The sequence below is a fragment of the Diabrotica undecimpunctata genome, chromosome 8 (genome assembly GCF_040954645.1).
Source record: "Diabrotica undecimpunctata isolate CICGRU chromosome 8, icDiaUnde3, whole genome shotgun sequence".
Lineage (NCBI taxonomy): Eukaryota > Metazoa > Arthropoda > Insecta > Coleoptera > Chrysomelidae > Diabrotica > Diabrotica undecimpunctata.
In genome coordinates this window covers 123,969,671-123,981,867 of record NC_092810.1, presented here as the reverse complement: position 1 = coordinate 123,981,867, position 12,197 = coordinate 123,969,671, and the positions used below count along the sequence as shown (strand labels likewise).

The following is a 12,197-nucleotide window of genomic DNA, read 5'->3' as shown; positions in this document are numbered from 1 at the left end:
ATCCCGGTATCTACATGGTAAAAATACGTGTAACGTACATATTAATGAAACAATATGTGTTAGATATTTTCCTGAGAGATAAAATCCACAGTGAAAAAATATAAAAAAAAAGTAGAAGATCGCGCATCATCGAGTGTAGACCAGGATAACATATTTACCAAGCAGAAGTTCACCAAAAACAAAATATTCTAATGATATGAAACCCATCAGCAGAAATTAGATATAAGCTGCCCAAGATTGGAAAACATAATAAGAACTACAAGTGGACCTCCCACCTCGCTCCGACGAGCTAAGAAACCTTGTCGTGGTGGAGATGTTCTTCATACTTGATCTATCTTGTTAGTTTTATGAAGTGAGCATAACCGAGTGGAAGCTAATTTTGGATACCAGGCATCACCCTGGTTTTATAACCCTTCTACCGCATGTGGCGCTCTATCAAAATTGGCCATCCATTCCCTAGATTTTTGTGGGACAAGAATGGAGCACGAACAAATAAACAAAGCAAACAACACAGAGAGATTTGCTTGCCCCTTAACAATGACATTAGGGTGATACAATTCATTGGGATCAGGAGAATTAACCCGTGTAAACAGGAATCACTTCATCCCACCCCAATGCTCCAGACCATCCACTACTCCCCGATAGCACTCTGATGCGCTATATAGGCTCTCTTATCTTCAAAGTGCTTGTGGGAGTCCTGGATGGACCCGCACATGAAATCCTACCCCGAACCATGGAGGCCAGCGAAAGACGCTCTATTCCCGCTATCTCTAGTAACATCATCGCTCTGTATTACTTGCTCAGGCCTCGAGTCCCCGTTCTAAGCTACACCCAGTTCGGTGACTCGACGCTCGAGGATGTGGGTCCCTCTTGTCTTTTTTTTTGAATTTTGTTAGTAATTTTTTAGGCTTGCGTCTTTTGTTAGTGTTTTATTAATTTTTTTGGTGGCCGAAGCCGTTTTTTGTAGATTTTTTTTGAGGACTGTCTGAAATATATAAAATCAACATTAGTAAATACACTGCCATGCCAAAGGTGAGTGCGTCGTCTTCTTTTGATAATGCTATGATTATCTAGACTGTATTATATGTTTGTTAATATTTGCTGTTTGAGTCTTCTGTACTTGCATCTATGGTACACATATCCAGTATCCTTCCTTTGTTTAGGAACCGTTCTGCGACTTATCTGGATACTTTTACAGCTTCTCTAAGGCAGTTGTTGTGTCAATCTTCCTTTTGTTCTTTTTGTGACTTGTGTAAAATTGCTTCTTCCTGTGACTACTTTTATTGCGGCTCTGGCTTTTGCTGTTTTCTGGACTATCACTTAACGATATGTGAATGTTAGACCTTGGTCCATTGTTACTTCTAGGTATTTAGTTTCTTTTTGCCATTCGATGGGTCTTGCACTTTTCATCTGCTAAGACCACTTGGGTCTTTTCTGGATTTATTGCTATTCTCCATTGACTACTCTATTCTTCTATCGTATCCTGTGCCGTTTGTAGAGAGCTACAAACATCGACGGATGATATACACAAAAGATGTTTCAGGTTGCAGTGTGAAAAGATCTACTACTAGACTACAATAATATACAATCTATGTCTAGAAGTGGTCTCGTATTTTTTGTCTTGTCCCATGTTTCATAACGATATAGTATCTTTGATTTTAATATTTTTTTATATACTTTTCTTTCAAATTTCGTGATTTCTTGGATATCAGTATACTGTCTAAGAATTCTATAGATTTGTTGGTTTGAGTTAACTTAAGGTCATTTTTTTTTATGGATTCTTCAATATTATTCTATTTATTTTTCAAAATATACCTGGTTGTCTTTTTCTTCTTCTTCTTCCTTCTTGTATATAGGCTTTAAAGCCTGTTTCTTCTTCAATATTAGCCTCCTAAATTATCGCACTATCTTTTTCTTGGTCTGCCAATACTTCTTCGTGCATTTGGTGACTTATATCATGCCATTCGTACTATCCTATCCTCTGCCATTCTACTAATGTGTTCGTTCTACTCCTGTTTCCGTTTTGTCACCCATTGATTTATGTCTTCTATATTGCATGTTCTTTTTATGTTTTCGCTCCTCTCCCTATCCAACAGACTTTTCCCTAATATTCGTCGAAGTATTTTTATCTCTATTGTTTCTAGTAGTCGTCTCGATTTAGATCTGTCAGGTCTTGGCTCCACCGTGTATGTTAATATAGGTCTAATTGCTGCTTTATAGATTCTTGTTTTTGTATTTTCTCTTAGGTGTTTGTTCTTCCAGATTCTGTCATTAAGAGATCCCGCTGCTTTACTTGCTTTTAAGCTTTGTTTTCGTACTTCTTCTTCAACATCTCCATAACTAGTTATATCTATTCACAGATATCTAAACCTTGCTTCTTGCTTTATTATTTTCCCATCAATTTCGATTTTACATCGTAGTTGGTATTTAGAGGTTGTTATACCTTTGGTTTTTTCTGCTGTTATTATCATATTGTATTTCTTGGCTGTTGTATTGAAGATGTCTGTTAATCTTTGGAGCTCGTCTTCTGTCTCGGCGATTAATGCGGAGTCGTCTGCATAACATAATATTTAGATTTCTTTGTTCCCCGTTCTGTAACCATGACCTGGTTTTCGAGTTTCTTAAATAGGAGTTTACCAAAGAAGTTTATTGGTGGTACTTTTGAGTATTAAAATAATAAGAATAAAAAAATATATTTTTGTGAAATGGTTTGCATTACGTTTTTTACGTTGACTGTAAAAAGTATTAGTTCTTAGAGTAGTGCTTGACTATATACATAATTATGTATATCACCATGCATAATATTTGCAAGATTTTAAAGAACAAAGCTATATCCTGCAGTTAAAATTATTACGGCAAATAGTGCCTCCCTGTAATTTCGTAAGCGCCCTATCAAAAGGAACGCACAGGGTATTGTTTTTATAACATTCTGGTCTTCGAAGAGATTTTATTTCACTAATGATGTCGCTTTTTGGAGTTTGTACCTTATACGTCTTCGCGGATGTTCTAAATCCTTAAATAGTAATGCATTAACGAGGATCATTGGCGTACAATTCACAAGAGACTGAATAGCTTCTTCGCTTTTCCAATTAATGGTCTTTTGTTCGGGCTTTAATAGGCGTGAAATATGGATGCCCGGCTAATTAAGTTATTTATGTACATGTTCTTAAAAATGCTGTTAAGATACCAAGTCGTTAAATTTTATTTCTCGAGATGGTGTTGAAATTGTACGAGACTTAAAAATGTCCATTTAGTATCAAACAATAAAACGGAACAAAAGACCTAAATTTGAGTAATTATTAATAGGTATTAAATTTAAAACAATAATTAGAAACAGCAATTACACGATAATATACTGCGCAGCATAAGTTAGAGATATTGCCAATATAATGGTAATGATACTTCATTCTGCATCAATCATTTGTATGTAAACAATAAACATTTGTATGTAACATAAAGCGAATCAAACCAAAAAAAAACATTCTAAGTATTGACAAAGTACATCTTGTTTATAAACATTTTTGAAATTAGAAAATCTCATTTTAAAGATTAAGTATTTTCAAGAAAGTCGTCTGTTGAAAGTTTTTATCTAGAATGCTTTTATAGCGAATAGTTTTTTCACCATATTAAAATGAATGAAAAAAGTCGCTTTTTTTGCTTAAATGTCATGACGCAGTAAAATTTTCGATAACCTTGGGATAATACGCATTTTCTATTGACTTCCCCTAGATATTCCAATTTTAAACATACCTCCCAGAAAATTTTCGATTTTTCAAGTGATTGTTTGGCTTCTTTTCATGGTGTAATAAACTATAACCAACTTATTACTTTAATTTAAATATTTATTTCTTTGAATAAAAAAACAACAAAAAACTAATGTTCATTGTTGATGTAGATAAGTGACTTAATTGATTTATATAGTTGCATAATTGTTATATTATTGTTTATTTAATATTTAGCTATATCCCTAACTTATGCCTTGCAGTTTATATACGACATATTATCTAAACAGTGGCTGATCAGTGATTACCATCATCATCATTTGGCTCGACAACTCTATGTGAGTCTTGGCCGCGTTTACTATTTCCCTCCATTTTGTCGGTCCTGAGTAGCTATTTCCCACTGCTGTATATCCATTTTGCGTAGATCACTACTACTGCGTCCTTCCATCTCTTTCTTGGGCGACCAACTGACCTTCTGCTATCGGGCCTTTCCCAGAATGTGGCGTTCAAGTGGCTTTCGTCACTCGATCTTAGTACGTCGATCTTAGTTTATAGTGGCTGATATCCAATACCGAAAAACAATACCGCTTAAGAATGCTCAGAACATCAAACAATTTCCCTGATGAATTACGTACTTAAAACTTTTTTGAAAATTTGATAAAAGCATCAAGGATCAGCAAAACTAGATCTAGAATTAAGTAAGGCTAAACTACTTTGTACAATCCATTATGACACCTGGAGAAGTTTTACCTGGAGAAAGGGCTGCAAATTGTTTGTCAGAATCTTTGAGCATTTTGGAAGCTTCTATTTTTGTTTTTTGTAACTTTCATTTTGCACTTTTAACAATCGTTTTCTTCTCATACAAAGGTGGCATATGAACGAATTTTGGATTGAAACTGTGCCGCGTGTTCAATGAATTTTCATTTCACATTATGTAAATGCCGCAAAATATTTGGTAATCAGTGTTGAAGATCTCATGATCTATTTGATGCCCAGAAATAGCTGCATATTGCTCCACTTTAATTACGTTGACTTCGTTAGTAGTTTGGGTAATCTCGTTGATGTCGTGGTCGTTAGAAGCGAGTTTTTTCGCAGTGAGTTAACATTAACACAGCATTTGCTACGTATTGCATAGATAAAGATCCGTTTTCTTTAACATTGCCATTTACTCTTTATTTATTGCTTCTACTGTAATAATTCCTTCACATTCCATGGAAATAAAAGCTGGCAAGTTTATATACTACGCAGGTAAAGATGTACCTTGTTCGTTGACTTCTGCAGTAGAATCTACTCAATGCTGTATCAAAGTAAAACTTGCCTTAGTAGTTTGATGTGATAATGCATTTTGCTTCATATCGTTGCTCGCAGTTCCTGCTAAAATATTTAGTTCAGTTGTGAAAAATACATCGTCGGTGCTCACAACTTCATTGTCTAGCTGCTGCAGGAATATATGCGGACGATGACGTAATAATGTAGTAGAGTCCAGTTCATCAAGAAATAAATTTCTATTGTACAAATTATCGTCATTTTGAGAATTATTTTGATCGTAGGTAGGTAGATAGGTAAATCATTTAGTAATTGATTTACTTCAACTTTGCGTTCTTAGTATGGAGCATTAATAGCAATATTTTTGACTGTATTTTGATGTTATAAAACGAACGTTATATAAACGAAGTATATGACAGTCAAAAGAATAACTGACAATGAAAATAATATCACAATAGACAACTATACTATAGAACGAGTGGATGCCTTTACATATCTCGGCACAGAAATCAATCAGAATAACTCCGTAAGTAGCGAAATTAATGCACGTATTTCCAGCGGGAATCGTACATACTATGCTAATAAAAGATTGATGACATCGAAATTATTAGACAAAAGAACCAAAATGACTATCTACAGAACACTGATTAGACCCGTAGTAACCTATGGATGTGAAACTTGGGTAATGACGAAAAAAGATGAAGCCCAACTCAGGACATTCGAGAGAAAAATACTGAGGAAAGTATATGGCCCGGTACAAGAGGAAGATGGCACATGGAGAATCAGGAGAAACGACGAGGTTAATGAGTTAAATGAAGGTTATGACATTGTAAGATTTGTGAAAAGTCAAAGACTGTCATGGCTGGGAAATGTGCAGAGACAAAACGATGCAAAAACAACAAAGAAAATGTTACAATTGAAGCCCATAGGAAGGCGAAAAAAAGGAAGGCCCAGAATGAGATGGTTGGATGACGTGGAAGACGACCTGAAAACAATGAACATAAGACAATGGAGAAGAAGGGCACAAGAGAGATCTGAATGGAAGGACATAGCCAGACAGGCAAAGACCCATCCAGGGTTATGATGCCAAAAGAAGAAGAAGAAGAATTTTGATGTTATGGATTAGTAGATTGTCCTAAAGGTATTGCAGCTTCAGGTACTAACTCAGTAGATTACCAATTGAGAGGTTGCTCGGTGATAGTTTCTTCATCTGAAGAAAATAAATCCAATTGAATGTTGTAAATCTTAAGTGCCCGTTGCAAATCGTCCTTATCAACCAAATTGATTATTTTATCTGGTAATGTCATTAAATGCGAATATACATTTTTTAATTTTATGTTATTTTATATTAATAGATTTTAAATGTTTAGTGCGATTTGTAAGATTTAAAATTATATTTCAATATACTTTCCATGGCTTCAAAATATTTAAAATTAGAGAAAAGTGACAAATGATTGAAGAGTGTGGAATCAAGAGAAAACTAGAATGTAATCAAGACCTACAAAATGAGCGCATATGTTTTTGAGGTGTGTTATGGGAAACGTACGTTGACAATCTTTTGAGGACTCTTCTGTAGGATAATTTTTGTAACATATGGTGTATATTGAGAATATCTTGTCAAGCCATCAGCACAAATATAAGTAAAAAATGTTGAAATAGCAAAGAAAATTAATTTCCCAATTATTATGCACTCTTTGTCAGTTATACCGTGCATGACTAATTACCACCACCATCTTGCTCATCTAACCCTCATTTTTCTCTGTGGTGTTTAATAAAAGATAAACAGATCTAAATAAGAAAACAACAGATCAATGCACTACTCACTGCAAACAGAGGAAAATACAATAATTTGGTCACGTGTTAAAATATGAAAGATATGAATTACTTCGAATCATATTGGAAGGTAAACTAACGGGCAGTTTAGCAGTTAGTAAAATCCTTCATATAGCAGTTTTTAAAGCTACAAATGCCATTTGGATCATCAATCTTCGAAAGGAGGTGGTGCAATAAGAAGAAGACGATTGCACTGCTAACTTTATTGTGTCTTCAAAACTTTTTGAGAATAAAGATACACCGTCTAGATAACCTTGAGCGACGATTATGTTTTTTTTTTATATATTAGCTTTAAAATTTAAAATTTTAGTTTCCACAGTTCACATTCTCCTTTATTATTTTCGTTTTGTTTTCTCTTATTGCATTACAAAGTTTAATTCTCCTGTTTTTATGTTTCAGAATGTAATTGTAACGGTTACTCCAACAGATGCTACTTTGACCAAAAACTTTATGAGAAAACAGGCCATGGAGGTCACTGTCTGGATTGTATAGCTAATAGAGATGGTGCTAATTGTGAAAAATGCAGGGACAACTTTTACATGAGAGACGATGGGTTTTGTACTCCATGTGATTGTGATAGAGTTGGTTCAAGGACGTTGCAATGCAATTCGGAAGGGAAATGTCAGTGTTTACCTGGAGTAATCGGAGAAAAATGTGACCGATGCGAAGTCAATTTTTATGATTTTTCCCACTACGGTTGCCAAAGTTGTAGTTGCTTGGAAATGGGATCAGCTTATAATGTAGCAAAATGTGACTCATATTCCGGAACCTGTTACTGTAAAGAAAATGTGGAAGGTAAGATGTCTATACATGTTTATTTACGGGAATAACACTCATTATTAAATTTTTATTCTTTTGATGACACTAAATCTCAAAAACATTGATTTGCTTGATTTTTATTTGTGTTTTTATAATCCGCCAAAAGCACACTATTAAAATATTTCTTGCAATATCCACTTTTGATTTGAATTTATTTACTCCCATCTCAATTTTCACGTATTTACGTTCTTAAATATGTGTGTAAAATGGGATGAATAGGAACGGTTTCCAACTTTCAACTAAAAAAAAAGCCGCTAACACATGTTGCAAACATAAAACTTATGCATTGTTATTTGGGTGACACTTACCTTCCTCTTTTGATATTTAGGTGTTAAAAAATTAGAAAGTTAATACTCTAACCACAAAAAAATTAAAACATGGTGTTCTTACTCACCCCACCAAGTGGCTTCACTACCACTAGCTACAAACATTACGGAAGTAGACGCTTTTGATGAGTTGATAACTCGTCACTAAGGTTTGTCTCATCATAGTTGATGATGTGACTTACGGGAACGTCTTGAGAACTCGTCGAAATACTTATTAATTATCTCAGGGGATACAGCCGCCCTCGACCATTTCATGTTCTGACACATTCTGTTTGAGAGTGATTGTTTGTGTCGAGTAAGAAACGAATACACCCAATCCCGACCAGAAGTGTTGTTGAACTTGGAAATAAGTTTGTCCTGGCGCACCAAATATTCTCATACGATTAACCGTAAGGTAAGAGAATCAATCTTCATGAAGAGAGGTCTGACCTCTCTTTTGCTTTGTATTAACATTTTTTATATAATCTGTGTAAGACCGTAGTAGGTATATTATATTTAAGGGAACACTGCCTGTAACTAATACTTTCTTTCATTTCATTTAGGGCTTCTTGTAGGTTTTGTCGTGTGTAGCATCTTTTCTTCACACTTGTCACAGCTTGATATTTTCGCGGCATATCTGCGAAAACCTGTAATAAAACACTCATTACAATAAAAAAGTAAATTGAACAGCCACTGACAAAAACAAATATTACTCTAGGGAGGTATTAGATAAACAAAAGTAATTTCTAATGTGTGGGGTGAATGGGAACACGGTAAATATTATGTTCCTATTCTGTTCCATACATATCTCAAATTCATGACGTGAACAATAAAACTTGTTTTTAACAAAAAACGTTAATATATAAATCAAAATACAATCATGTTAGATTGTTGTAAAAGAGTACTCATAAATCTATTTTGACAGAGATTTTGTACTTAGCGAGAAAGTTTTTATGGTGAGAAATAACCTCAAAATTAATGACTTTATCGCACGCCGAAAACATAGGAACCAGTGACGCCAACAACACAAACCTAAATTTCCCAAAGTCATATCACATTAGCGAACCTGCAAAATTTAAATAGCCCAACGAAAATAGTATATGTTTGGGAAGATTATCGGTACTATCTAGTGAAGTTTTGTTCCTATTCACCCCATTTTACGGTAACCTAATACTATTTTTTGTTTGTATGCTAATTAAATTCAGGATATTAAGTAAATGCTGCTATTTTTTGGAAATCTCTCTTTTCAGTCTTGACCCCTTGGAAGGAGTGTAGTGGTCGTCGTTATATCGAGTATGACCCTTCTTTATAGGCTTCTGTCTCTAGTCTTTTTATTACATCGTGCATTGGTTTTTGTAACTTTCTGTGATCTCATCAGTTCAACTTTGTTGGAGATCTTCATAGTTTTCGGCTTAAACGATAAGCCTCTCAATATTGTCTATGTTTTACCTCATGACATGTCCTAAATATTTTAATTGTTGCAGTTCGACTTTAGCTGAGAGTTTTGTATTGATCTTTAGTTCCCTTAAAATAGAATTATTTGTTCTATAGTCGGTCCATAAAATTCACAACATTCTTCTACAGCAGAACATTTCAATTGCGTATATCTTTCTCCTTTCCCATTCCTTTATTATCTAAGATTTGCGTCCATATACGTATGCATATTGCGTCCATATGTAAGTCTTCCCATAATTTGGTCATCGTGCACATACTGATCTTGACTAAATCACATCTACGTTTTACCTCCTCTTGGAGTGTCCCTGTGTTTGTGATCAATAATCCTATACTTCGATCAATTTTAAGATATGATCAAAGTAAACAGTTTTAGACACGTGATCTGTGGGTTGTCGTGTCGTCGTAGCTTATCATTGATTAGCACTTAATTTCTAACCAATGACAAGCTGCTACCACACGACACTCCCATCGATCACGTGTCTCAAACTGTTTATCTCGAGCTTATCTTGAAATAGAATGAAGTAGTAAGAATAAGGTAAAATTAACAACGCCAAGTTTGATCATATGTGGATGATTATTGTGTTGCCTATCCACTATCATGATTTTAACTTCAGGCCAAAACTTTTAGGTACTCCCATTTTCAACCATCCGTCTGAGATCAACCAGGTCTTGTTTGCTGTTTGACAAGAAAATTTATTGAGACGCCTTTTTCACCTTACAAACGCTCTCTTCCAATGTTTTCCGTATATATTAAATATTTGTGGTGATAGTGTACGTCCTTGCCTCATACTTTGTTCTTGCTAGAATGCATTTGAAAATGTGTCAAACACCGTTATTGGTCGAGTTGATTAAAATGATTGATATTGATTGAATTTGTGTTATATTTTCTTTGTTTTACAATGTAACACGAAGTAAATGTAAAAATATATTTTTAAAATAATTTTAGGAAAACGTTGTCAAGAATGTAAACCAGGATATTTTAACCTTCAATACGACAACCCATTTGGATGCACTCCGTGTTTCTGTTACGGTCATTCGTCTAGTTGTAAATCTGCTATAGGTTATTCCAAGTACGCCATCGAATCTTCATTTTCACGAAACGACGAGAGGTGGACATCGGAAGATATTTATGGAAGTCCTTCGACAATAAAATACGACTCGTTTGCCCAAAGTGTGGGTGTGAGAGCGATAGGCGAAGATATTATATACTTTGTAGCGCCGCATCGGTTTTTGGGAGATCAACGGGCGTCTTACAATCAATTATTGGAATTTGTGTTAAGGATTGGGGATAACAAACCGATTCCTTCAGCTACCGATGTGATTATTGAGGGTAATGGGGAATCTATTACGAATACTATATTTTCACAACAAAATAGACTGCCTTCAACACAGGTATGTACAATATTGTTCAATTTAATATACATATTGACACAAATATACGACAGAGCCATCAAAACAAAACCACAATTAGATCAGTCTAAAGAATTTAAAATAAAGATTATATCACCTAACTTGTATTATGATAGATAAAATTATGTGATTTCTTTTAAACATAATTTTAAAGAAAATATGATAGTCTAAAACATGTATAAGCCCGTTTTGTTAGATAAACTTGGGTAGATATATTTGATACACATATTGTTATACTTCTTTTTAATCACTTTTATTCAAAATATTATTAAAATACTTTTTAATAACTATAACTGAATGACAGAACAATTCAAACACTCAATTACTACCCCTACTTGAACTATCAACTTCCTGGTTATATACATTTTCTTCCAAACCTTACCAGACATTTCGGAATATTTCGATGACATCTAGAACATTCTAGATTTTTAATATTCCTTCTTTTTCCTTAAGGGACTTTTCTATATGGAATAAATCTTATATAGCTATCGTAACACTGTTCCTTTCTTTATAGATATTCGTCTCGAATAATCTATCGCGGACCGAATAAAACTACAAGGGTGGATCAATTCCATCGTGTGAAGCTAGTCTCTCGATATGAACTACTTTGGGTTAGCTGAAAACTGGATGCGGTAGATTAATTTCTCTTGCGGTGATCAGTATCGATCGAGAAAACCGGTCGCTTCATGTTCGGAGCTTCCATAGGCTAGCAGGAATCGGCGAATTAAAGTATCCCAATCTTTTTAATTATCAGCGATGAACATTGAAAGGTATTGATAAAGAATTCTACCGACGGGTAGATTGCGGATGGGGAGACGTAGTACGAGTTTTCTTAATATCCACGATTTTTGATTCAAAATATTGTCCTTAATTAGAATGTAACTCTAAAAGAACTGCATATCTTGATATGACGTGTGTTATGAATATTGTGAAGGGGTGTAATTTCACGAGATTTTGAAAAGTAATCCATTGCGACCATTAAGAATTTATTTCCTGTCTTTGACATCGAAAGTTGACCAAAAATATTCACTGCAAGTCCGTTCAAAAGACTCTCCGTAAAGATATTATGCCATTTTACCTAGGCTTTTTATTCTAGGACCTTTTCTACCGTTATATAAATCGCGTTTCTTGCGTTAACCTTCTACATCTCGGCGACAATTGATCCAATAAAATTTGACTGAAACTCGGGTAAATGTTCTTTCAACTCCAAAATGTACTCCAGAAAGGCTGTTACAAAGTTATTGTAACAAATTTTTAATAGGTGGTTTTGGCAATACTAATTCTTGAACTGTATTTACACTATTGGGACTTTCCATTTCCGATATAATAGACTATTGGAAAGATACAGAGATTCTCATTGAGCCCATACGCCTTTACAGTTTCACTA

General features: G+C 34.5%; 1 protein-coding gene across 4 annotated transcripts in view; it reads left to right on the top strand.

The window, feature by feature from the left end:
* The window catches only part of LOC140447946 (laminin subunit gamma-1-like), a 157,497-nt gene that overhangs the window by 116,294 nt on the left and 29,006 nt on the right, over positions 1-12,197 (top strand). For all 4 annotated transcript variants that reach the window (XM_072540897.1, XM_072540899.1, XM_072540898.1 and 1 more), the window contains 2 exons: positions 7,221-7,616; positions 10,347-10,792. In XM_072540897.1, the coding sequence (XP_072396998.1) occupies positions 7,221-7,616; positions 10,347-10,792 (842 nt within the window). The remainder of the gene's footprint in view (positions 1-7,220; positions 7,617-10,346; positions 10,793-12,197) is intronic.